This window comes from Heterocephalus glaber, unplaced genomic scaffold (assembly GCF_053883595.1).
Source record: "Heterocephalus glaber isolate CG9 unplaced genomic scaffold, H.glaber_assembly_v1.0 deba00001472, whole genome shotgun sequence".
NCBI classification, from domain to species: Eukaryota; Metazoa; Chordata; class Mammalia; order Rodentia; family Bathyergidae; genus Heterocephalus; species Heterocephalus glaber.
The window spans coordinates 10,238,502-10,265,935 of NW_028258315.1; the positions used below are offsets into that span (position 1 = coordinate 10,238,502).

The 27,434-nt window shown below is 47.9% G+C and overlaps 2 protein-coding genes across 3 annotated transcripts in view; both read left to right on the plus strand.

Annotated features, from left to right (window-relative positions):
- LOC147826183 (N-acetyllactosaminide beta-1,6-N-acetylglucosaminyl-transferase-like) overlaps positions 1-27,434 on the plus strand; it is a 118,757-nt gene that overhangs the window by 5,954 nt on the left and 85,369 nt on the right. The window lies entirely within an intron of this gene.
- LOC147826184 (N-acetyllactosaminide beta-1,6-N-acetylglucosaminyl-transferase-like) overlaps positions 1-27,434 on the plus strand; it is a 33,912-nt gene continuing 6,478 nt past the window's right edge. The window contains exon 1 of the mRNA XM_087181761.1: positions 1-27,434. This exon is cut by the window's right edge and continues 6,478 nt beyond it. Within this exon, the coding sequence (XP_087037887.1) occupies positions 13,531-14,457 (927 nt within the window). The 5' untranslated portion in view covers positions 1-13,530 and the 3' untranslated portion in view covers positions 14,458-27,434.

The following is a 27,434-nucleotide window of genomic DNA, read 5'->3' on the forward strand; positions in this document are numbered from 1 at the left end:
TACCAAAGAAATAGTGGGAGGCATTTGTATAATTTCTCTAGAAGCAGTGTGGGAAGGGGGACAAGCTCTGGGCCATCTCTTTGCTTACCTTTGTGTCATCCTCTTCATTGGATTTGTTCTTTGGCAATTCTATGACTCATAACTCTATCCTGACTTTCTGGGTTTTTCCTTCCCCAGCTGAGTTATACTCTTCTTTCCTGGTTCAGGAAAAAAAAAAAAAAATCATACCTGTATCACCTTGAAGTTAAACCCAGATAGGACCGGGGCATCTAGAAATTCAGGCTGTGTTTTACGCTGTGGTGTAACAGGTTGGAAGTTACAGTGATTCAGCAGAACGAAGAACTGTTGGGGATTTTAACATTTTCTTGAGTTTTTAAATATATTCTAATTTCTCAAGACGGAAACTCCCCTGATAGTTGAATTGATCTGTGTGCATTTTGCATGGTCACATAGATTACATCAGAAGTGAGGTGCGAATGCGATGGTGTAAATGAATGCCTTTGCTTGTTAACTACACCAACTGCTAAGATCTCGAAGGAATAACCAGAGACACGAGCCTGTTCCGGTGTTCTACTGTCTTTCTGAGCAGCGATTTCCTAACTCATCCTAACTTTACACGGAGAAAGTTAAAAGTAGACTGAAGAGAAGGAAGACACCAAAGGTTGGGTCCAGCTGAATGGGAGCCAGTTGGCACCCATCGGACCTCGTTTTAGACTTTAGTGGACACAGATCTGTGAACTCTGCAGAGTCAGGCACTGACTCTTGCCAGTGGGATCTGGAAGCCAAGAGCTTGAGCGGAGAGCCTGGCTCAGCCACCAAGAGTCTGTATATCTTCAGGGAGATCCTGGTTTCCCTGAGCTGAATGGCGCTCTGGATCCTGGGGATAAGGTGTCTCCTTGTAGGACTGATGGAAGAATCAGAGCACACGATAGGAGTTGAAGCTGTACAAACCCACTCAGTGTTCAGAGAGGGAACAGACAGATGAACTTATTAGATGTTGATTCTTGGGGTCTTAGCGTTGCTATTCTAAAACTTCTACATGCAGCATCAGCAGAGCCAAATCCATGAATGTTTAGTTTGGAAGGCATCGGGTATCATTTTCTGTTAGAATCGGGTGTGTGACTGCAAGGGTTATCTCAGCTATAGTTATTCTTGCACATGTCACCTATGGATCCTCTCTTCTTCTACTAGGAAGCAATATTCTGGGACTGGTTTCACCAGGAATTAACAGTCACAGCTTGATGTGTTTGGTTCAAGTGTAGAGAAGTGAAATCAGCTGTTCAAAACTTTGCCACAGTAATTGGGCCCTGAGAAGCTTTATTTTAAAAATCCAGGAAATGTAAAGTGGTTTGGCTCCATCTTGAATTCCTTGTCTTACTGCTGTTTCTCTCTTTGCCTTTCTGCCGCTTTTCCCCAGAGTCCTTCAGTAATCTTGTGTGTGTGTGTGTGTGTGTGTGTGTGTGTGCGCGCGCACGCGTGCATGCACGTGACGAATCCCAGGGCTGCGCACCTGCTGAGCTCAATCTCTGCCACTGAGCTGCACCCCAGCCCCTGGGTTATCTTTGAAAGCCGCTTCGTTGTCCTGGCAACCACACCCCAGCTCCAGGCAGAAGAGCTTTGGGCCCCTTGTGCACCAAGTGGGTCTTGCTCTCTCACCGACAGAGCCACAGAAGCAGAGCCTGGAGGGAGTAGGAGGGGCTTGACTGAGCGATTTATGGTCCTGGAGGCCGAACACAGGGCCTTCGCCTGGAGCCCTCTGGGTAGGGGTGGGGTCAAAATTCTCCCTCAGTTGCCCAGGCTGGGCTTGAACTTGTGGTCTTCCTGACTCAGCCTCCCAGAGTGCCGCCCTTTATTTCTCAGTAAGCCTTAAGGCATGCTGTGTTAGACTGAATTTAATTCCTTTTATTTTTGCTTGTATAAAATAAGCTCGGTGTTGCTTGCAGAGAGTCCTGGAAGATTCCTACTGTCCTGGTCACCGACACAGCTTAGAGTAGACTGGGGCCAGGGTGCACAGCGGTCGGGCACTTGCCTGGCGTGTTGAGTCCCTGGCTTCCATCTCCAGCACTGCAGTATAAATAAATACCAAAAAAGGAAACAAAGCTTACCATAAATGGGCAGCGTTACAGATCCTATAAAACCTTCCTAGAAGGCCTGGCACTTGCCACCAGCACCTGACTCATCTTTATCCTGCCAGCCCTGGACTCAGGATGCTTAAGCCCGCCCAGCTTAATGGCTTTATGTGGTCCTATTTATGCATCGAAGAATTTGAGATATCCTGGGATATAACTGCATACCATAAAGTTCACCCATGTTAAGGGTACGGCTCAGTGATTTCATTCCATTGACAGTTGTGTAAACATGAGCCCAATCTAATTTAGAATGTTTTTTATCACATCCAAAAGAAAGTTCACACCCATTTACAGCCCCTTCCTGCTTCCTCATCCAACCCTGTGCTGGACATCTTGTGGAAGTTGGGTAATATGATATGTGCTCCTTTGCTGTCTGACCCCATTCCTCTGGGACCTGTGTCTGAAGCTCCTCCGCGTGGTACTTCCCATCTCTGCTGACATGGATTCCCTTCCGTTGGCGGATAGACCACATTCGTTTATGAACTTGTTCGTTGATAGACATTTGGGTTGTTTCTGCTTTGGCTATGATAATCGTGCTGCTGTGGTCATTCCTGAATAACTCTTTGAGGACATGTGTTTTTATTTTGCTTTGTTAGATCAAGAGTGGAATTGCTGGTCCATACAATCTCTCTGACATTTTGAGGAACTACCCAACTGTTTCCAGAGGGCTGCAACATTTTACATATGAGTCTTTCAATTCTGTGTATCCTCATTAGCGCGTGTTATTGGCTTTTTTATTTTCATCATCCTAATGTGTGTGAGTATGATTTTGTGTGTCCCTAATTAAAAACAATGTTGAACAGTTTTTCATGTACTTCTCGGGCTTTGCTATGTCTCCAGAGAGGACTGTGTGCCTTTTGGACATTATTGCTTTGAATCTAGGTACTGTTCCAATCCCTGTTTTGTAGACACCGGAAACGGAAGTACGCAGTCTGTATTTTTTGCCCAAGCCAGTAATTTACACGTGTCAAAATGGTTACATTTGTGTTGGAGATGGGGGTCTATGAAGAGATGAAATTTTCAAGCCAGGTGTGGGTGCACACCTGTCATCCCAGCTGCTCAGGAGGTTGAGGCAGGAGAATTGTGAATTCAAAGCCAGCCTGGGCAATTTAGGGAGACCTGTTGGAGATACAAATAGACACAAATTGCTCAACACTGAGTTAAGGACATATTGCATGGGCCAAGTGTTAGTTCAGGTTTCCATTCCCTGGGTCCTCTAACCAAACAAGTCAATTTGTTTAGAAAATAAAGCAGACCATTTAACCCCAATGCAGTGTGCACACTGTGAGCCCCTTGATGTATTTCCAAGTGGGTCACAACTCACCTCCCTCCTTGCAAACAGATGTCTCCTGTCTTTGGCCTCCATCTGCCTCCCCGCTTGTGAGCCAGCGGGTTTGTCCTACTTAATCCTAGTTAATGCTTTTTGTGGCTGTTGCTTTATGGTTTCTTTCATTTCACAAGGTTTGCCTTTTGACTGTAGTCTTTTTTTTTTTTTCTTTTAAGACAGGGTCCTGCTAAATAGTTCAGGCTAGCCTGGAACTCACTATCTAGCCCAGGCTGGCCTTGAACTTGCAAGGGTCCTCCTGCCTCAGCTTCCCTACTGATGAGATTACCGGCATGCCCCACCACACCTGTAGGCTGGCCTTGAACTCCTGGCAATCCCCCTGCTTCAACCTTCCAAGTGCTGGGATTACAGGAATGTGCCACCATACCTGGATGGTTGTAGTCTTTTGTTCTTGTTGTTGCTGTTTGTGGATTGAACCCAGGGCCTTCCCACTGAGCTACATCCACAGTCCTTCTTTGATATAGAGTCTAGGTAAATCACTAAGTTTTTCAGGCTGGGCTAGAAATTGGGGTTCTCCTGCCTCAGCTTTCCAGAGTCCTGGGATCACAGGTGTGTACCACCATGCCTGGCTTGGAGTCTTCATTTTTATGCCTGCTCTTCAGTCTGTGCTGCCTACATGTGACCATCTAGAAACCTACCAGGAGGTTCATTTAAATCCACACTCAATTTTCCTTATAGATTTTTGCTGGTTTAAATTCTTAGCTGGGAGCAGTGGTGCACTGCTGTGATCCTACCACTCTGGGAAGCTGAGGCAGGAAGTTCACACATTTAAGCCCAGCCTGGACAATTTAATGATTTACCGGAGACCTTGTCTCAAAATAAAATATAAAAAATAAAAGTTGGGAGACAGGGGGCCAGGGATTTAGCTCAGCAGTGCCGCCGCCTGCTGCGCAAGCGCAAGGTCCTGGGTTCCATCCCCGGTACCAAAAAAAAAAGTTTTGGGGATTTTGCTCAGTGCAAAGGCCCTGGGTTCAATTCTCTGTACAGCTAAGTAAATACATACATTCATTCATTCATACATATAAATTCTCACATTACTCAGCTTGCTATTTAGGATAGCATCTGACAGATTTGTTTCTAATTTGGATATTTACGAATGTTCCGCTTTTCTTGTTTGCTCCTTGTTAGTAGCAAAGTCCCCTTCAGACTCCTGTAATGTTGCAATTCTATCTAACCTCCTTCCAGCCTCCCTGTAAAATCCTAAGTTTTGATGAAGGATAAACTGGTCTTCCTTGCAGAATTTCCCACTCACTGCTGAGCCTCGTGCGTGAGTTTCTAGCCGCTCTTTTGACTTTCCAGGACTCAGTCCTGCTCTGCAAGATGCCAGCATCTTCCGTCCCAGGGATTGGACAAAGGCCAGGCAGTGGGCAGGGTAGACGCTTCTTGGTTTCAAAGCAACACAAGAGAAGGTTAAGGCAGGGGGCCTGACATGAAGGAAAAGGCAAAGTTAGGAAAGAAATTGACTGCGACAAGAAGTCACTACTGATGAGGTGTAGGGCTCAAGGGCAGGCTTTTCACAGGTACCAGACAAATAATTCTTTCCACCTATGTCCCCATATGACAAATTATTAAAAAGTGCTTCCTTCACCACCCTTCCCATGATAAGAACTGGATTTCAGAATCTCAGAGAGGCAGAGTTTCCATTTGCTCGACAAAGGAAGAGAAGAATTGAATCTGGAACAGAGTATGGGTTTTCAGATGGAATCACAGCTCAGTAAATGTTAATTCTACAAACCAACGGCACAATTTCTACACCTAGACAGCTCCAACAGTGACCTTGTTTGGTAGATGCTGTAATATAAAGTTTTCTCAGGAAGAAATTCTACAGAGCAGAGGTCACCGCCCCCGCCCCCCCGAAACAGCATAAAGACGAACATTGATGCTTTATTTGATTAAATCATGGATCTTTTTCACAAATCCCCATCGTTCTTTCTGGCATAGGAGAAATTCTAAATAAATCTTGTATTTTACCTGTCCTAGTCACAGAGTCAGCCATTTTCTCAAGGAGCTCTGGTTCCATGGGATAGAGAACACTATTTAAGCATCAACATCTGGACACACTGGGCATGGTGGTGCACACCTGTAATCCCAGCACCTGGGAGGCTGAGACAGGAGGACCACCATGAGTTAGAGGCCAGGCTGGACTACATATTGAGATCCGACTGCAAAAAAAAAACTAAAACAAAAACAAAAATAGTTTTCTGAGCAGCAGATAAGTTGGAAGAAAAAGGAAAGAAGTTTTTTTCTTTTTCTTTTTTGGTACTGAGTATTGAACCCAGAGCCTTTGCACTGAGCTACATTGCTTTGTGCTTTGACACAGGGTCTCACTAAGTACCAAGATGTGTCGGCTGGTCTTGTGACCCTCCTGCCTCAGCCTCTGTGCGTACTGGGATTATAAGCATGCACTATCACGCTGGGCTTGGAAAGGACATTTCCTAGCATTTCTGGCTTGGGTGCACCCTCAGGAATCATGATATGGATTGAATGTGGGGGAAAGAAAAGGCAGTCAGGACGAGTGTGTATGTCTAACTGAAAGGTAACACAGCTGTCCCTGTTCTCAGGTTCTCTCTGGGAAGCAGCTCTGGCCCTGGTGAAGAAACAGCCCAAGGGCTCTCAGAAAGAGCACAAGATGGGACAGTGACTAATGCCAGCCAGAGCTGGAAAGTCAGCTAGGCAAAGACCAGTGGCCTGAGTGTCAGCTTTCTGATGTTCACAATCAGAGTGGAGTTTTGTGTTGTCCTGGGTTTGTTTTGTTTTGTTTTGTTTTGTTTTTGAGACTGGGTCTCACTGTGTAGTCCAGGATGGCCTCAAACTCATTATGTAGCCCAGGCTGCTCTTGAACTTGCAGCAATCCTCTAGCCTCAGCCTCTCAAGTGCTAGGATTACAGATATGTGCCACCTCGCCTAGCCTGCTATTGTCCCGTGGTTTCTTTTTCACCAGATATTGCTCATTGGTAGGAAAGAGACCTGGCTACATGGTGATGGAGGGAGGTGGGTTTCAGAGGGAGCAGGGTGAAAGGAAGTCCTGAACAGGAAGTCCACTTCAGGAGGAAGTGCTGGGGTCTCTGTGATGGCAAACTGCAGAGGACTGGACCACGGTGATAACCGTAGGTCTGAGTTATTCCAGGACCTCTTGATGCCCACTCACCTAGAAAATTTTTCTGGGAGGACCCTCCCTCCTGATTGTGCAAAAAGTACTGTGCATCACAAATAAGTACACATAAGGCCGGGAATTTAGCTCAGTGGTTTCCCCACCTGCTGCAGAAGCGCAAGGACCCAAGTTGGATCCCCAGTACCAAAAAAAAACCCCCCAAAACAATTAAGTACACATAGTGTGCCTGATGACTTAAAGTCTATAGGAGGATGCAAATGGCTTCTATGCAAATTCATTCTTTTCTCTGAAGGACTCAAGGTGTTTGCATACCTGTGTGGCCAGCACACCCAGCAGTCTGCTGAGGTTTAGCAGCAGGGGTTCCTTTTACCTGGGTTTGTTTGTCCTTCGTATAAATGGAAACACAGCACACAGTTTTTTCCTGTCTGGCTGTTTCTGGGCAACATTATTGTTTGTGAGATTCACCTTGTCTTGCCGTGGGCAGTTGTACTTTAATGAAGCATTCTCATTACTGTATTGAGAGAAAGACCGGAATCTGGAGGAATCTGGAGATATTGGGGGCTGGCACCACTGAGGGGCAGAGGGTGCTACTGGCAGGAGTAGAGGCCAGCGATGGCCCTAAGCATCCCACAGTGCACAGGCCTGACGACAGGGCACCTCGGCTGAGGGCACAGTGGTCTGCTGTGTAACAGCTGCTCATGTCTTTTGGATCATTTCCAGAGGGTCATTCCCTAACCTCACAGCTGCAGTGGACATCAAGCAACAAGTCCTTTGATAACTAAATATCCCTTTCTGCTGGGCGAATACCTCGGGAAACTTCCAGGCCATGGGACACAGGTACCCTCAGTGCTGTTGTGTCCCTGCACACGTCCCCGGCAGTTCACGAGGCCGACTGCTGCTCCAGGTGTTCATCTGTACTTGGTATTTCTATCTGTCTGTCTGTTTCTCCCTGTCTCTGTATCAGTCCTTCCCCTACACCCTCCTCTAATTTGGGCTTATGGAAGAGTAGGCACTTCACACAGTTGTCTTTGGTGTTGCATTTTTTCTGTCTGATAATTTGTGAACGCCGGTTTCTGCACAGGTTCAGCCGCCAGGGGCAGTGATTAGAAGCAGCATTTCGGGAAGGGTGGCTTGTCACAAGGGCCTCTTTGCACACCAATCTTCTCATGCCCTTCCTGGTACAGACTGGTTCGGAACCCACGGAGATCAGATTCTCCCATTACATCTGCGCTAAACACGTATGGACTTTTTTCTTGTCACTAGTTCCTACATAATGCAGCACAGCCATTTATGTAGCACTTACACTGTGTTAGGATGAGAAGTCAGCTAGAGTTGATTTAAAGTCCACGAGAGGATGCGCACAGTTTCTACGCAAATTCACTCTTTTACATAAGGGATTTGAGTATCCCAGGCTTCGCTGTTCTGAGAGGGGCCTGAGCCCATCCCTTGCAGTGTCGAGGACAACTGCACCACCTATTTGTTTTCCATAATAAATTGTGCTCTAGGGATCAGATTATCCATCATCTGAGGTCATGTTTGTTAACGATTTCAAAATTATACAGTACGCTTTATCCCCCAACGTTGCTTTTTCTTTGTTTTTGGTACAGGGGATCAAATTTGGGACCTTGTGCTTGCGGGGCAGGTGGTGGAACCACTGAGCTAAATTCCCAGGCCTGCTTTTTCTTTTAGCATATTGCTTAACTATAGGAAATAGACCAAATGGAGCGATAGGGGGAAAACTCAAGGAATTTTGATCTGTGGTCCATTGGTTCTCAAACTTTGCACCAGGGATCCACGATATCAGCATAATCTCGGAGCAACCTGTGGACCATCAGCCCATCCTGCATCCTGCTGAACTCTTGGGGTCGGGTCGGCCCTAATGGCATTTTATCATCCCCTCCAGGCAGTGAGATATGGAGCTAAAGTTTGGAAACCACTAATCTGGACCATCTTCCTCCCCAAGCTCCATAAACACCCAATTTGGCCCAATACTTGTGAAAACAAATGTGGTGATGAAACCGTTTCCCCCCCTAAGGTTAAACAATCCCTGTTCGTGAGTTCACAGATGAGTTTCGTCTTGAAGTGAGAATTGGCCGTGAGTTATTTTTGGTATTTACTAGATTTTTTTTCATTTACTCAGAGGTACATCTTCCTGTTTCTCATTTCTGAATGTCTTGCGGAAGACTGCCACCCAGGTGCGTCCATGCATGTGCTTTAACATTTGCTTATTGGAAAACTTTGTGTACTGTCATTTGCGAGTATTTGCATAAATGATTCAGCATCCAGAAAGTGTTTCCATGGTACCTTTGCAGCATCAAAAGCAGGTGCAGCTCAGGGAGGTGGCTCTATCCACTGTGACAGGGACATGGATCTCTAAAATTATGCATGTCAAATATGCCGAGGTGAGAATTTAAAGTCCTGCTTTGGGTTCTGGATCTAGATAACAACTTCTTCTGTTGCTAAGGAGATGAAAGGTGGAGAAAGTGAAATGATTTGGCCCCAGGAGGAGGATTCGCCCCAGTGAGGCTCACTGGGGGATTCTCAGGCCTGGAAGGATTGTTGTTTTACTAAAGGTGTGCTTTGCAAATGCCCTCTTCCTCCTCCTCCTTAGCATTATGATAATCGCCATTCAAAAATGAAATAAAATGAAGGCATCACTGACAAATTCTCAGGCCACCTAGAGCAGAATTACCAAGTTGGCTGTCGAAAGTGAATTATACCGCCAACATCCTCTAGTTGTGCACATATTAAAGAAACAAGTCCTTGTCTTTTCATTTTCATTCTGGTTTTTATTAGTGCATGTCCGCAGCTCCTAATGAGGACGTCCCTGGTAGGGAGCTGTACAGGGACAGAACACATCTTAGTTCCCTTTCCTCAGTCTTTCCCTTCTCTCCCAATCCTCCCTCCATCTCTCCGTCCCCTCCACCATGGTCAATAATTAAGAATGAACGCTGCGGCCGCTTGATCAGCTTCAATAACAGTGCCAACTGCGGAAATGCCCCGGGAAATCCTCCCTCCCGCCTGCCTCTCCCGCCTGTGTGCCTTAGCACCTCTGCGCCCGTCAGACTGAGACTTAACCACACCGGCCTGGCATTTCTGCACAGGCCTGAGGCCTCCCAAGCTCTTTCCCAAGTTAAGGCCAGTGGTTAATTGGGAGTGGAAAATCAAGTCCCAGGACAATTACTAAAGCGTAAAGAGGTGTGCTTTGGTGCCGCAGGCAGGCGGAGGAAAGGGGGGAGGCACTACGGCCAGACTTCTTCGGCTGCCAGCTGCCAGCTGCTAGAGGCGTCCTCCACCTCCAGGCTCCTCTGTGTCCCCTGTCTCCAAGACGAAGTGCAAGGTTTTCGTTTGGTTTTTGTTTTTTGGGTTTTTTCACAACAACAGCCCAAGTCTTTTCTGTCTCCCTCACAAGCTGACTTAGGCCGCGGGCAGCCACTGTCAAAGCTGTGTCCCCCCTCCGTCCTTAGGTCTCAGTCAGTTGACAGTGCCTGGGGGAGACCCTCCTTCCCTTCCCCATTGAAATTGGTAGTCCTCTGTTGTCTCAAATAAAGTCTCTCTCTCTCTCTCTCTCTCTCTAAACAGGGTCTCATTTAATGTCGTTCAGGATGGGTTTCCACTCACACAAGCCCATGCTGACCTCAAACTTGTGATCCTCCTGCCTCAGCCTCCCGAGTGCTGGCATTATAGGTGTGTGTCACCGTGCCCAGAAGAGGCTGTATCCTCTTTATTTTGGAGCTGGCTTCTACGTATATTCACAGGTGGAAAAGTTTTCATGTACAGTACCCCAGACCTCTGAATGAATGAAAGAGAAAGGCTTCACTGCGGCCCCAGGGAAGGGGAATTGTGTCTGGCCCGATTAATTGGGTAGCTCAAGAATCACTGCTTCCAAAGTGAGGGATGAGGCATGGTCGTGGGCTTCCTAGTGTCAACTTTGTCTCTGACTTTAGAAAAAAAAACCCCAACTCTGTGTCCCTTCCAGATTAGCAGGTTGTGTGGCCTATGGCCAAGGGGAGATCACCACCACAGACTCCAGTTTGATAAGAGTCTTGTTTGTTTGTTTGTTTGTTTGTTGAGACAGGGTCTCCTGTGGAGCCCAGGCTTGCCTTGAACTCACTAGGAAGCCCAGACAGGCCTGCACCACCTCACCTGGCTCCATAAGTGGGTTTCTAAAAAATTCTGTAGAGATTTTTTGGCAGGGAACGTTGACCCAAGGACAGGCAAAATTGCTGAGAGGAAGAACACTTATATTTCCCAGCAAATAGTGCTGTTTGAAGTGCCAGATTGAATACAGAGGTACAATGCAAGTATCTATTTGGCAGTGCCTGTGCTTAGTACTGTGGCTGGTGCCTGTCCCCTGAGCATCTGTAAATCAGCCACTGTGAACAGAAAGAGTAAACAGATTCTGTGGCCTTAATTATCTTATGTATCTGTACACCAAATGCTCTGTCAAGCTGAAAATATTTTAACATTCATTCTAAGCCACAAGGCTTTGCCAAATGAGACACTGACATTACTCTCTGTTGTTTAAAGATAGCAGATGTAATAATATTTAAAAGTGTTATTTGGAAAAAGAGAAGCTTGGGATTGAATTTTCCTCTATCAGGGACATAAGGTCATTCTTTCTGGTCGACTCCCTTGAAGACATTAAGTAGTAGATTGATTAAGCCAGTTGTGGTGATGCATACTTCTAATTTCAGCATTCTAAGAAGCTGAGGCAGGAGGATCTGAGGTTTAAACCCAGCCTGAATTAGATTGATCTACTTTCCTTTTCTCTGCTCGGCCTAAAAATCCAGGGGTGGGTTACATAGCGAGTTTGTGGCAGATACGTGTCATAAGTGGACATGGAGGCCACTCTCAAGGCCAAAAGGCCCTCTGAGGCCACCGTGGGGCTCAGAAGCCAAAGGAGGTCTGCACGTCTGCCAAACACAGACCCCAAGAGTTGAGCAATCTCCGAATGCAACGGTTTATTGAGCATTTATCACAGTCACAGCAAGACAGAAGAGCTCACCCATGGCATAAGCTGGAAGCTGGAGGCAGTGCCAACGCTCGTGAGAACCCGGGGCCAACAAGCAGCCCAGGAACTCACTGCGATCCAGAGACCGGGACAGCCAGGGAACCCGAGGGGCCGTCCCGGACGGGCAGAGTGGTGGTCACAGGCACAGGGCTCGAGTCACATGGGGCAGCAGGTCACTGAGCCGGGCTGGCTGTGTCTTCTGTGCGGTGGGAGATTGATGCAAACACTTGCTAACCTTACAGTTGTGTACTAATAGCCCGTGCTGATCCTAAGGTGGTAGGACCAAAATTTATGAGGAAAATATGTTTTTAGAAAACATCTATAAGTTTCTTGGGAGGGTTTGGAAGATAAGTTTACGGCGCAGGCTGAGTGGTTATCACACTGGGTGGCCACACAGGGTGCCGGGCAGGCTCACCCTCTGGTTGTTACAAGCTCCTTTAGACTCTGACGGTGAGCTTGGAACCAGAGTGGGCATCAGGCGGCTTCTGCCTGCTCACATCAGGGTGAGAAGAGTGAGTGCAAAAGAAAAGAGAGAAGGTATGGGCTGGAAAAATAAAAACTGGACCAAGTGGAGAAATGAAGACCCAGCTCAGGAAATGGCCTGGGCTTCTGCTGGAGCAGGGCCTGACCAGGACGGGCCAAGTGAAAAGAAGGAATCGGCCTTTTGACTACAGAGCCTATTAATAGCAGGGCAGAGACTTCAAAAAGAAGAGAATGAACGGGCAAGGAAGGAAGGGTACAGCAGCAGCTGGGTTTCCGTGCAAGTCAATGTTCACACAAATAGGGGAAATGGAAATCAGGCTGTGGGGAAATTGGTTTTAAAAGGTCATTTTAGAGCGGGCATAGTGGCACATTTCTGTAATCCCAGCTCTCAAGAAGCCAAGGCAGGAGGACTACTGAGTTTAAGGTCAGTCTGGGCTACACAGTGGGTTCAGGACCAGCCTGTGCTATGCATCAAGACTCTGTCTCAAAACACCAACAAAAAAGTCATTTTAAGTAAAATGTAAACACCCATATTTCATTGAGAAGTAAGTCAAAGGAAAATTTGGAGGTTGAGTGAGTCTTTGAGTTAAAAGAGGGTGGTGCCCCTGAGGCCATGCAGTGTTATAAACGAGGGGTACGCTCACTTCCCGCGTGGTGGTAAAACACCGAGGACGGACGCCCCTTCTCGTAGCGTCCCCTGGGCGGGGGTGGTGAGGACCCCCGTAGCCGGGCCACTAGATCCTTTCTGCGAGGCCCGGGCAGAGGATGCAGCCGGAGACTCGGTCATTCGACCCCAGCATCCTGTGGCTGACTCCTGAGTGGGTCCCGGAAGTGAGGAGAGGGTTTGCCGGTCCCCCCACGCCAGGGTCCGGGACTGCGCGCCACCTTCTGCAGCAGGGTGGGGCGGCCCGGGTGGAGGGGTCCTGGAGTCAAGTCCTGACTGGGGTTGGGAGCAGAGCCCGAGCTCAAGCTCTTGGTCCCTCTCCCGGGCAGTGGCAGGGAACAGCCCCAGGCCAGGCTGCGGAGAGGGGCGGGACCCAGCCCGTCCCAGCTCATCGCTCGCTGCTTCAGCTCGGCCTTGGTGACAGCAGGAGGGAGACGGGAGAGAAAGAGAAACGGAAAGAGAACCAAGAGAACCGAGCCTGCGGTGGGCAGAGTTCTGGAGTTGAGCTCCACAGCTGGGAGCTGACCGGGAGGAGAGGGAGGAGCAGAGGGCTGGGCTTAGCAACCTGCCCTGGGATTTAGACAAAGGAGGCTGTGATCGGTTTCTAATATCAGCTCCTGGACGGAGCCCGGCAGCTGGGATCTTGGGATGAAGCAGAATCCGTCCCCGGGGCATCTTCTGGGGCGGGCGTGACGGGGCTATGCAGGAAGGAGCAGAAAAGAGTAAGCCCGGGAGAGAATCTGCAGGTTCGGATGGACTTTGACACTTCGCCCGCTCTGAGGCATGTCTTCGCCCATGCGCTGCCTCTTCATAGTTTCTGTCTCCACCGTCATCATTTTTATCGTGTTCCATGTGGTCAATTTTGGGGGCGATCAGAGCTACCAGAGGCTGAATATCTCGGACACTTTGATGCTGACTCGGGTCTGCGCATCCTTTGCGGGCGGGAAAAGCCTATTTCTGTGGAGAAACAAGCTGATGATCCACGAGAAGCCTTCTTGCGAGGACTACTTGGCCCAGGCCCACTACATCACCGCCCCTTTGTCTCCAGAAGAAGCTGAGTTTCCCTTGGCGTACATCATGGTCGTCCATCACAATTTCGACACCTTTGCGAGACTCTTCAGGGTCATCTTCATGCCTCAAAATATCTACTGTGTGCACGTAGATGAAAAGGCCACGGTTGAATTTAAAGGCGCAGTGGAGCGATTGCTGAGCTGCTTCCCCAATGCCTTTCTGGCTTCCAAGATGGAACCCGTGGTCTATGGAGGATTTTCCAGGCTCCAGGCTGACCTGAACTGCATGAAAGACCTGGTGGCCTCCGAGGTCCCCTGGAAGTACGTCATCAACACCTGCGGGCAAGATTTCCCTCTGAAGACCAACAGGGAGATCGTTCAGTACCTGAAAGGATTCAAAGGGAAGAATATCACCCCGGGGGTGCTGCCTCCCGCCCACGCCGTGGGACGGACGAAGTTCGTGCACCGGGAGCACCTGGGACAAGAACGCTCCTACGTGATCAGGACCCCTGCGCTCAAGGACCCCCCTCCCCACAACCTCACCGTTTACTTCGGCTCTGCCTACGTTGCTCTGTCCAGAGAGTTTGCCAGCTTTGTTCTCCGTGACCCCCGGGCTGTCGACCTGCTCCAGTGGTCCAAAGACACTTTCAGTCCGGACGAGCACTTCTGGGTGACGCTCAATAGGATTCCAGGTACGTGAGACTCCGTGTTGTGCGCGAAGAAGACGCGCTAGACGGGGGTCCAACCAACCGTGCCTGGAAAACAGAGCTGCCTCTATACTGAATCCTGCATAGATGCAGGCTTTTGGGGGGGGTGAAGAACAGGGAACCAGACTCAGAGATGCTCCCCATGAGCTGTATCCTTACCCTTTCTATTTTACTGTGTTTTATTTTGAGATAGCATCTCACTAAGTTGCTCAAGCTGGCTTTGAAGTTAGCCTCAGACTCTCAAGTAGCTGGGATTGCAGGTGTGGACCACCACACGTGGCTGTACAGATTTTCCTTGCGGTGCACTTCCCTAAACAATACAGTGTAACACCCACCTCCATGGTATCTACCTTGTAAGAGGTATTACAAGTCGTCTAGAGAAGATTCAAAGGTTGGGAGGATGCGTAGGTCATAGGTGGTCTCCACTCTACAGAAGGAATCCTGCTGTCTAGTGCTGTCTAAGGTTCTTCTGGGCCCCATCCCCAGGGGGCCGGGTGTGACTGTATTTGAAGAACTTGCCATTTCTTCAAACCAGGAAGTACAAGATGAACATGAAAAGTGTAGTTCTTCCCTCATCCCTTCTGAATGCAGAATGCTGTTCCTCATGGGCTCATGCACCCCCAAACAGTGCCCCGAGTTTGTGCTGCAGCTTCTCATGTCTTGTGTGCGTCCTCATTAGCTCTTACCATTCTCAGTCCACACCTCTGCCTGGGCGCCCTCCTCCCCACCCCTGCCTGGGACCTCATGGCCTCTTCTTGCTGCCCAATCTCAGCTCTCACTGGGTGGCATCTCTGGCCACCTCACCCTGGCCAGTGGCAGGTGCAGCCCCTTCAAAAAGCCAATCATGCCAGCCAAGGAGGCATACCCCTGTAATCCCAGCATTCAGGAGGCTGAGGCAGGAGGATTGCCACGAGCCTAAACTCTATAGTGAGGCCTTGTCTCAAAAAACCAGACTAACAAGGAGCCAGTCACCACCTGGGATGATTCTATTTATCTGAGCCCTGTGAAGTCAAGTCATTTTCTATCTTGTTAACTGCCACATCCTCAGTGCTTCGAACACATAGTAAATGCTCAATGAATACATACCGATGAATGAGTGAAAAGTGAATAGCAAAGCATGAGGCTTTACTACCACCCCACAGCTGTCTCCCTAGGACCCAGTGCACTGAGAAATACTTGGACTCATCCATGTATCATCTATGTTTTCGTTAAAAAATACATGTTAGCCAGGTGTGGTGGCGCACAACTGTAATTTCAGCACCTGGCAGGCTGAGGCAGGAGGATTGCTGTGAGTTTGAGGGCAGCCTGGGCTGCATAGTGAATTCGAGGTCAGCCTGAACTACTGAAAAAACAAAAAGACACAACATAAATTTTAAAAAATACACGTTCAGATAAATGAGCCTCCAGGAAAACCTTCTTTCTTTCTCACCAACACATTTCTACCTTTACTAATTTCTGAGATGGATCATTTCTTTTCTAATATGTAAAGCGTGATAGGGCTTCTTTGGAAAGACACAGTGTGCTTTGAACTCAATGAGAAATACAAAGTGGGTCTCTAATGAACTAGACCGCGTTATTGTAGCAGAAGAGTGGCGATTGTCCTGGATGTTGCGGGGGCTGCCAAGCTGGGAATGCTGGTGAGCACCGTGGGGTGCAGGGCAGGGCCCAAGCCCAGGTCCTCTGGAAAATTCCGTGCTTGTCCCCTGCCCAGGCGACTTGCTGAGCTGCCCTCTATTCCTAACTCTCTCCCCCCACAGCCACCCTCTTCCTGTTGTTTACAGACATAGGGCATTAGGTACTTAGAGGCCTGGGTTCACATTTAAATATTTATTCCTTTTCTGTTTCCACTGTTGCCTTCAAATTCTTTCAAGTTTGCTCACGGACGCAAATTGCCTTAGGTATTGTACTGAGAAGATAGCATTTTGTAATCCAGCAAAAGTCTGGCTTGTCACTTTTGAAAAAAAGAGAAAAGCTTGGGTTTTTGTTGGTTTTTAGTCAGCCATTACCGCGCTGGCAAGAGCTGCTTTAGCCCTGTCAAAGCAGTTCGGGAAAATCAAGGGCGAAAGAGGCCTCCTTTTCTGCTTACCACACTTTCTCTCTCTTTCCCTAGTCCAAACGACAAGATAGGAATGGAGGAGTGATATCTAAAGCCAGGTACCTGGATTCCAGCTACTTGGGAGGCTGAGGCAGGGGGCTCTCTTGAGTCCAGGAGTTCGAGGCCAGCCTGGGCAATGTAGAGTCCTCATCTTGAAATCAAAACAAAAACAGGAAAAGGAGAGGGAGAGGGAGAGACAAAGAGAGATGGAGAGAGAAAAGGAGGAGGGAGGGAGGGAAAGAGGGAAGAAAGCTGACTCAGCCCAGGAGGGAACACGTGGGGCTCGGTTTGTGGCAGGGCAGGCTGGCCCCCACCGCTGACGGCAATAGTGTGATAGCGTGACCCCGAGACAGCACGGAAGCCCAGCCCGCGGGACTCGCCCCCCACACCCCCGGCCGCCACCCTCGCCGTTCTCACCAGGCGCTTCTGTAGCAGAGGTGGGACCCAGCCAGGGAGGCAGCAGCATGGCCCGGCTCCCTCGGAGGAGAAGGTGCAGGGAGACCTCAGAGCAGGAAGCCCAGAGGGCCCGGGCAGCGGGAGAAGTTGCAGGACCAGGTGCCATTTTCTGGGGTTCTGCCTTGCCTCCTTTTTTCCTTAGTTTCTTGGCAACACCCTGGTTGAGAGAGAGGTTTTCCTGTTTGTAGGCAAAGCCTCCCCAAAGACGAGTGAAGTACAGGGAGCAAATAGCCACAGGGCTGTCTTCAGAGGCCCTGCAGAATCTGAGCACGTGCGCCAGCATTCTTTGTTTTATGATTCAAGGTGTGGGTCTGCTTTTTAGTTCCCAGATGGCCTTTTTTTTGGTTGCTTTGGTTCTTTAATCACTGTGTAGCCGAGCCTGCCCTTCAACTTGTGGGAATCCTCCTGCCTCAGCCTCCCAGTGCCGGTATTACAGGCATACAGGGCACCTGGCTCCCAGATGGCCTTTAGTCCACTCTTCCATCTCCTGTATCCCATTCTAAGCATTCTTAGCCTCAAAGTTCTGTTAGCACCATATAACAGGGTTTTAAAAAAAAATTCACGAGTACAAATAGCATTGTTTATCTCTACCCTCAAAGTTATCTCCTCCTTGCCGCCTAAGGGACCCCAGTGAATGTGTGTGTTTTAGAAAGACTGCCCAGCCCATGGCTTTCCCTGAACCTGCCCAAGAGTGACAGGACCAAGGAGGTGAGCACCACGCTAGCTAAAAATAGGTGGTGCCAGGTGATGAAGTAGAAATGGTTTAAAATTGGAGGCGCTGAGTCCAAAGGCTACTCAGAGGTCCAACTGAATCACACAATACCATACTCCTTCTTACCCCCCACCCCACATTACATTTTTCTTTCTTGATTTTCAACATCACATTAGAAATGGTGCAGCTCAGTGAGTAGTAGGGCCCTGGTCTAAAAAATAACAATAATAAAAACATCACACCAAAAAAATCACAAGTTGAGATGCCACAAAATTAATAATATTCCATCATCTCATTGTCCTCCTAAAAATTTGGAAAAACTAAAATCACCTAAGCTAGTTGTGGTTGTATAGGCCTATAATCCCAGTGGGAGGCTGAAGCAGGAGAATCCAAGTTTGAGCCCCTTGTAAGTAACTTAGTAACTTAGCAAGGTCCTTGTCTCAAAAATAAAAAATAGAAAAGGGTGGGGAGGTAGTCCAGTATGAAGGCCCTGGGGTTCCTCAGTAATTAAAATTTTAAAAATATGAGCACTAGAAAAATATACAGGGCAATTTCCAAACAGAACACCTAAAAGAAAAAATAAATATAAGATTGAAATCGTAAAGACAATGAAAGCATGCTAAAACTGTGGTATACTCTTTAGAACAAGCTGGTATGAGACAGATAAGAACGACATAACTCAGGAATGAAGTTATAAAAGAGATAAATAGGAATGAAGAGAGAAAACTTAAGCTCGGTGGTAGAGAACTTTCCAGCAAGGCTGCGGTCCCAGCATCACCAAAAATAAAGAGAAAAGTTAGAAAGAGGCTGAAAAGAGGTCTTCGGCCGGCCTGGGGTCAGGACCCTGGCTTCCCCGGCCCACTGTACTCTGACTTCTGTCTCTTTGTGGTTATTGTTCTGTGCCTCCCCAGCTCTTCCGGTCCCTCTCCCTGCCTAGCCCTAGCCTTCCCGCCCTTGGGCAGAGCGGCACAGGGTTGGGGTGGGACTGGCACTGGCTTGGTTTCCCGTGCTTTGCAGGGCCTCCGTGTGGAGGCTCTGCGCTTTCTCCTTGTGCTCAGCCGCTCTCCCACCGGCAGGGCTGGCTCTGGGGAGCTTGGCTCCGGTCTTCTTGCACCGCCTCAGGTTTGCTCCTGCCCCACTCCGACCTTTCTGGGCCGTGCTTTCCTTCCCAGGAAGGTTTCCTGTTGCCTCTACTTCCCCTTCTGTGCACACTTTCTAAGCCTCTGTGTCAGACAGATTCTCTTGACCTCGGAAGGCACCGCATGATCACATTTCCGCATTTTTTCAGACTCTAAAAATAGTGCGTTTCCTAGTTTGATTTATTTTGCTTTTTAAACCGTCATTTTTTATTTAGATGTGCGCATTCTTTGGCGGGGTTTTATGACTTTTTAGGGTTCTGCGTATCAGGACCTCGGCTCAAAGTAGTTTAAACAACACCAGAGCTTAGCGGGTTGCGTACTGAGATGCCCAAGGGGACCCCAAATCAGGCTGGATCGAGGGTGGTAACAGAATGAAGGACCCCTTCTCTTGGGTCCTCTCTGGGGTGCGATCAGCTGCCCTGTTTGCCACGTCAGAGGGGCGTCCTGGGCATGGGCTCGGGGCCTGGAGCCAGTGAAGTCCTCTGCAGACCAGGGAGAGCCATCTCCCTGACTCTGCTTCTTCCTGGGTTGGCGTCCTTTGGGCAGACTCTCCGCACACGAGACACCCGAAGACATGGTATCTTGCTATACTTGCCGTTCTGTTTTGTTTGATTTTCAAGTCAGAGTCTCACTATGTAATTCGGGCTGGGCTTGAACTCATTATGGAGCCTAGGCTGGCCTCAAACCCGCAATGATCCTTCTGCCTCGGCCTCCCCAGTGTGGGAGTTATGGGCATGCGCCATTATGCCTGGCCAATACAGTTTAACAGCTGGCATTCCTGGGGAAAAGGAAGCCTTTTTCCTGGTGGTTCCAGCAACCGCTTATGGAATTTTAAATAATACTGTTACTTCTTTCTATTTGGACTGTACTTAGTTGACAAGGGTATTTATTTCTTTTCTTTTCTTTTTTTTTTTGTGGTACCAGGGATTGAACTCGGGTCCTTGCACTTGCACAGCAGGCGGCCAAACCACTGAGCTAAATCCCCGGCCCAACAAGGGTATTTCTTATGTGTGGTCAACTCTGATCCTCTTGGAAACCGCTTAAGATGGGTACTCTGGTCCCCGCTGTGCTGGCAAGAAAATTAAAGATTAAAATAAGATTAAAATTTGTCTAAAGATAAATATTGCATATCCATAGCAAGAAATAGAAGTAAACAGAAACACGGTGGTGCATGCCTGTAACCCGAGCACAGAAGGAGGCTAAAGCAGGAGGATCTCAAGTTCAAGTCCTACATGGACAGTTCAAGGAGATCCTGACTCAAACTGAAAAATAAAAAGGGCTGGGGATGTAGCTCAGTATGAAGGCCCTGGTGTTAATCTCCAGTGAAGCAGACAGAGAAAGAGAAAGAGAAAAGAAAAGGAAGGAAGGGAGGAAAGAAAGTTTGATTCAGGGGAGAAAAAAGTTAACTTATTTTCAATTGAACCTAGTTTTATTAATTCTTTAATTATTGCAGTAGGGCCAGGGATCTAGCTCAGTGATGCTGCACCTGCCTGGCAAGTGCAAGGTCCTGAGTTCAATCCCTGGTACCACACACACAAATTTATTACAATAACTGCAAGTGTTGAGAAGACAAAATTTGGTGAACTGTAAGTCTTACTGATTTTGTGGAATGATTTTATAACTGGACCCACCAATGAATTTTCCCTTTCTTCCTGCTGGCTCATTTTCTCAGAAATGTCTTTCACACCTGAGCAGAGGTACAGGAAAGACGAATCCACACTTCCTGAACAGCTGTGTGCAGGTCCAGCTCTTCTCAGAAGTTCATTTGGTCCTGGGAGCCACGCTTTGCTAATGGGAACGGGGGTAGGAGCTGAGTGAGAGTCCTTCAGGCATCAGAAGTCAGCATGTGTGCACAGCCGGGCTCATATTGTTCCCTCCTGTGGCCCTGAATCAACACTGGAGGCTCAACCTGTAGGGTGGGTGCTCTCCTGCCTCCCTTTACCCCCTCCCTGTCCCCCTCCCCCTCCCCCTTTCCCCTCTTCCTTCTCCTTCCCCTTTACCCTCCTCCCCCTCTCCCTTTTCCTCCTTCCCCCTTTTACCTCCCCTCCCAGCTCATCCCTGCTGATTCTCCTTTCCCAGGAATGAAGTCCATGGCTCAGGTTCCAGATTCAGAACTGGATCTCAGCCCTGGCTCGTCCATAGCCGCCCCCGTGATTTGGCATCCACGAAGCTGGGTCTGGTGAGGGCCTGGAGCACTCTGGGAAAATTAGGGGCTTGCAGCCAGGTGCAGGAGTTTGAATCCTGACTCTGCCACTGATGACCTGGGTGATATTATCTGACTTTTGTGTCTCAGGTTCCCCATCTGTAAAATAAGAAATTAATATTTATCAAATATGTGGGGCTCAAATGAGTTAGACCTGGAGCATATTTTAAGTGTTACTATGTGACCATTAGTAATAGCAGTATAGGCCAGGCGTGGTGGTGCACCCTGTAGTCCCAGCACTCGGGAGGCTGAGGCAGGAGAGTCACCCTGAGTTCGAGACCAGCCTAAGCTGTGTAGTGAGTTCAAGGCCAGCCTGAACTATGTAGTGAGACCCTGTCTCAGAAAAAAAAAAAATAGCCGTACAGGTTGAGTACCCTCATCTGAGTTGTTGGAACCAAAAGTGTTTGGGATTTTTTAAAATGTTAGAATATTTGTACATGTAGAATGGAATATTTTAGGGATGGGACCCAAATCTAAACACAAAACTTATATTTCATATATACCTCATACACGTAGCCAGAAAGCAATTTTCTACCACATTGTTTTATAATTTTGTGCAGAAGGAAAGTTTCATGGTGTAGAACTTTTCACTTGGGATATCATGTCAGTGCCCAAAAAGTTTCAGATTTCGGAGCACTTCAGATTTCAAATTTTTGGATTAAGGATGCTCAACTTGTAGCACAGTTTTAATCTCTACAGTAGATATTCACTTAGTAGATATTTATGGGAAACCTCAATAAGAAGCTAGGTAGTGGGATATAGTAAATTAGACAATAAAATCTCACCACATGGAACACGTATTCTAGAAGGAGAAGAAAGATAGTAAAGGTAGACAGGTGAGCAAGATTGTCAAGATCATAATAAGGACATAAAGAAAATACACAGATTGGCCAGGCATGGTGGTGCACACATATAATCCCAGCATTCAAGAGGCTGAGACAGGAGGACTGCTGCTTCAAATTGGAGGTCACCCTGGGCTACATAGTGAGTTCAAGGCCATCCTGAAATACATAGCAAGACCCTGTTTTAAAACAAAACAAAACAATTTTTTAAAAGTTTAAACATTCACCATATTTTCAGCACTTTTCAGAAGTGCTTAACTTAGTACCAGGTATAAACCTACATCTACCTACTGGCCACAGCCAAATTTCTGTTGCTGTCCTCCATCCCTCCTCTCTTTTATAGTAGTCTAATTTCTTCTGGCTCCATTTCCAGCCCGTCTTTTTGTTTTGTTTTGTTTTTTGTTTTGAGGGGTTTGAAACAGAGTCTTACTATGTACTTCACGCTGGCCTTGAACTGCTGGCAATCCTCCTGCCTCAGCCTCCCAAGTTCTGGGATTACAAGCATGCACACTCTCACCCAGCAAGCAACCTGGTCTGCTTAATCCATCCTCTGCACCCTCCCTTCTCCCTCCTTTTAAGATTCAGTCTAGAGTCACTCTGTCCTAAGCCTTTCCTACTTCGTGGTGTGCTGGCTCCCTCCTACACTAAGCCATTATCAGTCTTGCAGGGCAGGGGTGCACATTCCTAGCAACCTCCTAGAAAGAGCTTCCGGGGCTAGCAGCTGCACACAGGTTTGTCTTCCTTAGGTTTGCACAAAGCCAGACACTCAAGCTGTAGCCTGGCTTCCGCCCCACCCCATACATCTGGGGTCCCGAGAGAGCTGGACTTTGCTGATCCCCATGCTGAGATCTAGTTCTTGAGGTTCCCCAACCTTAAGGCCTTGTGACGTCTAAGAGTTCCTCAGCTCTTACCAGCCTCTGTCTGGTGCTTTTTAGGAGAAATGGCCACTGGAGCAAGATTAAAGGGAAAACCGACCGTGCTGGAATGCATGGGGACTGTGTGTCATCCTGACCTGTCACATTCCCAAGAGATTTTGCCCACAGGAATTTGAGGAGTTGTATTTTCCTGTCAGACAGACACTGAGTGCATCCAGCCTCTGTGTAGGATGCATAGTGACTCCAAATATTCCCTGGTTTTGCTGAACAGCTAGGAATCACCAAAGCCAGGCCCAGATTCCTATCTCCTTGCTGCTGACCATCTACAATGCAGTGTAGAGAAAGAGTCGCTCTTTTCTGACAGCTGGCTGTGGGGTCATTTTCACTGTGAAAGGCAGATGGGGTCCAAGTGCTAGGAAGGTCTGATGATCAAAGACCGAAGCCGGCACTCTTTGAATGATGAATTATCATAGAAACTTTGAAAAGGCCCTCCCGTCGCCAAATGCAGTAAAGTTCACTGCTATGCTAATCTCTCTTTAAGAACCCTGGATTCTGACCTTTTCATGTTCTTGGCCCCTGACTCTTAGAATGAGTCCTGAACACGGTTAAGCTTTAGAACCACTGCTCTGGGTGAAACTCAGATAAGGGAAATTTAGGTTTTCAGCCAGCCTCCTCCCGTGTTCTTTCCTCGGCTTGCTTCGTGGCTTCTGCTGTCCTTCCCAGCTTGGCGATCTCAGTCCTTGGCACTGAAGACTCAGCGGAGTTTCTGAGCTGACGAAGCCTGAGGCCATGTCAGGCTCTCAGGCCCCGCCCACTTTCCCCTTGCCTTTTGAACCTCTCCTCCCAAGCTCCCGCCTGGACCTGCTGGCCTGTCCCCTGCCATCTGCTTCCTACTCACAGCCCGCGTCTCAGCCACCAAACTTCCTGTTGGCTTCATGTTGGCATCCCCGCCCCGCATCTTTGCCTTCTGCCTGGGATCAGCGTCTCCTGACAGCATCAGGGCCCTCCACCCGAGATCACCCAACCCATCAACTTCTGGCCCAGATGTCCATTTTCAAAACATTCTACCAAACTGAGTGTGATGGTGCTCACCTGTAATCTCAGCACTCTGGAAGACTGAATCAGGGGGCTAGCAAGTTTGAGCCCAGCCTGGGCAACTTAATGAGACCCTGACCAAAAATAAAAAGGGCTGGGAATGTAGCTCAGCTTGAAGGGCCTGGGTTCAATCCCCAGTACTGCCAAAAACAAAAAACCAAAACACAAAACAAAAGAACATCTAACACTGGTCCTATTTTTCACCTCAAGGTGTAGTTAGTTCTAAGAACATTTCCCACTCCAAAAGCTGCCAGCGGATATCAATGGCACAGTGACTCACTGGGTGTAAACATCTTGACGCTGGCACTAGATGCCCGAATACTCTGTGGGCTGCCACCTCTTGTTAGTCCCCGCTTCGGACTCCTATCCCGCCAGCCTGTTCTTCCTGTCATCTCTTCTGGTGCTGTTATCCTCCGGCCTTCCCATTCAAGTAGTGGCCTTGCTAGGTCTGATAGCTTATCAGTTTGCAGACATTTCCTGACATTCTCTCAAGTTTACACTTTATCATGCTTTGTTTAGCTCCTTGATATCTCTCTGTAATCTTTGCATTAGAATCATGAATGTGAATGTCACATTGCCGAGTGGACAGATCTCTTTGGGGTCTTTTTCATTGATGGGCCCCATGCCCACTGGGTTGATAGCAAAGACTCATTGAGTTGAGTCAAATGGAAATAAGTTTTAATACATTGGTGCCCCTTGATGTTGCCACCCTATCGATTGCAAATCGCCACCACACACACCCCACACACCCCACACACCCCACACACAGAGCCTAGATTACTTTGCCAATTCCTGAGGGTCAACTGCAGGTAGTGTCTGCTAAAAGATTTGACGCTTTTGGTCCCTCTAGTCTTGCAGTGGACAGTTTTTACCCTTAGAAAGTGATAGCCAAGGGCCGGGGATTTAGCTCAGTGGTTTCGCTGCCTGCTGCGCAAGTACAAGGACCTGAGTTCGATCCCCGGTACCAAAAAAAAAAAGAAAGTGATAGCCAAAGCAAAAATATGTCTTGCTTTCCTAATGCACCAATACTTCCTGTGATGGTTTCACACCAGCTCTACACACAATCCTGCCTTTCTCTCACCCTCTGACCTGGCCAGAGTGTGTCCTTCCTTCTTAAAATGTTTCTGGACAAAGCCACAAGTGACTGAAGGTTGTCCCTAGACACAGTTGCTTCTGCCACCCCCCACCCCGCTTTGCGGTATCGGGGATCGAACTCAGGACCTTGCGCTTGTGAGGCAGGCGTGGCATCACTGAGCTAAATCCCTGCCCCTAACAAACATAGCACCATGGTATATTTCTCCTTAGATTTTTTTTTTTTTGGTACCGGTGATCGAACTTGGGACCTTGTTGGGACCTTGCGTTTAGAGGCAGGCAGCAACACCCCTGCCCTCTCCTTAGAATTTTAATTTAATACCTAATCTGTTGTTTGTTTCTTTGTTTGTTTTTTGAGACAAGGTCTCACTATTTAGTTCAGACTGGCCTGGAACTCACTATGTAGCCCAAGCTGGTCTCAAACTCACAGCGATCCTTCTGCCTCAGCCTCCCGAGTGCTGGGAGTACAGGCATGCACCTCCATATACAGCTCCTGGAGGGGATTTTAGATGCTCGACACTGTAACAATTCTTATTGTCTTAGCTTCTCTCATGATGATTTATGTTGTTACTAAAACCTTCCCAGGCCCCCTGGAGAACATCCCCCTACTCAGTGTGACTTAATGCACATCTCGCGTGACGCTCCATGCCTCAGTGGCCCATGGAAATGTGAAGAGGGGTCAGGTGGAGGAGGTTTTACTCACTGGAGAGTTAGTGATGATTTGTGCATCTCTCCTCACCACATGTGTGGTTGGAATACTTCCTTCCTTTCCCACTGATCCTTTACTGAGTAATGTGTAATCCCTGATGCCTCCCAGCAATGATTCTCAGTCTGGGAGTCCACAGGACTGGTGATATCTCAGGTGAAGGGTTCCTCCTGCTTTGCCAAGACCTCTCTCAGCCATTCCATTCAAAATCGATGCTCTAAGAATCTCTCAGTCCTGAGCAGACCTTTAGCATCCTGCACCCCAGGCGGATGCAAATGAAGAATTAATGCCTTGAATCTTTCCGTTCTGTGAAGCAGCACTGACCAATCAACTGGAAAAGTTGCTCATGGAAACCACTTCACTTAGAGGGCTGTGGGTGCCCAAGGGAGAAACCAGAACTCACAGCCAGGCCAGGCTGACCGGAGCGAGCTGGCCCAGGCTTGTGCTGTGTGTACCGATTCCCCTTGTATTTGCCGAAGGGGTGTAGAATTTAAGGATGGCCTCTAAAAGGAGGATGGATAAATACTAACCTTGATCTAAAACCACTGTAACAGTGGAGAATCAAATGCAAAATATGTCTCTCGTGAAATTCAAACACAGAACACACCTTGTAGATGATGTTCCAGCTTTAATTTCTAGGAAAGGGGAAGAAACATCTGCTTTGGGGGGATTTATTCAAACACTCTGCCCCAACAGTATAAACTCAAGCAAATCAGAGGCCCTCTGGGAAAAAAAGCCAGTGGAAGAGTGCATTAGACACACTGAAAACAAGCCAAGGATTTAATAGGGCTGTTCAAGTTAGAAGTTGGAGGAAATCATTGCTTTTTTTTTTTAGTTTTTCTTTTTTCTTATTCGATACTGGGAGTTGAACCCAGGACCTTCATACTGAACTACATCCCCAGCCCTTTCTATTTTTTTAAATTTTATTTTCATTTTGCAACAAAGTCTCACTAAGTTGCTAAACTGCCCAGGCTGGGCCCAAACTTGTGACTCTCCAGCCTCAGCCTTCCAGAGTGCTGGGCTATCAGCATGGTTTCCCACACCCAGCTCCCTATCTCTGTTTTAAGACTGTTTTGTTTCCATTCATTTGGAAATGTTCACTAGCGGAAGACCCGGGATCTTGGGATCTGGAAGATACAGATCCTGGGCAGCAGGAACATTGTAAAATACTGTCCCTGGGGCTGGGAATGTAGCTCAGGGACAGAGGGAGAAGCCCTGGGTTCATTCCCCAGCCCAGCCACCACCTCAACAACAAAAGGATGGGGCTGGTGGCATCTGGAGGTAGTTATGTGAGCACAGAACCCAGAAGAATATCTGGATGTGGACCTGTCACGTACTCACCACTTGAGTTTGTCATTCTTTTTCTTTTTTGTTCTTTTTGCAATTCTTGTTCTTAGAGAACACATTTGCAATCAGATGAGTGGCTTTGAAAGACAGTTGCCTGTGCTCTTAAAATCGAGCAGAACATAGCAAATAAAGTTTGACTTGTGGTTTCTTGTTTCTGTTGTTGCCTGGAGAGAAGGAGGAAAGAGGATCTGGGGGCGGGCAGACTCATACAGGGAGAAGATACGAAAGGCTTTTTGGACACATTTATTTGCCGCCACTTGGATGGCCTTCCTACTGCTCTTTTTTTTTTTTTGTACAGGAAATTGAACTCAGGACCTTGTGCTTGCAAGGCAGGCACTGGAACCACTGAGCTAGATCCCCAACCCTCTACTGCTCATTTTTAAAACTGAGAAAGTGTCACCCAGAAAG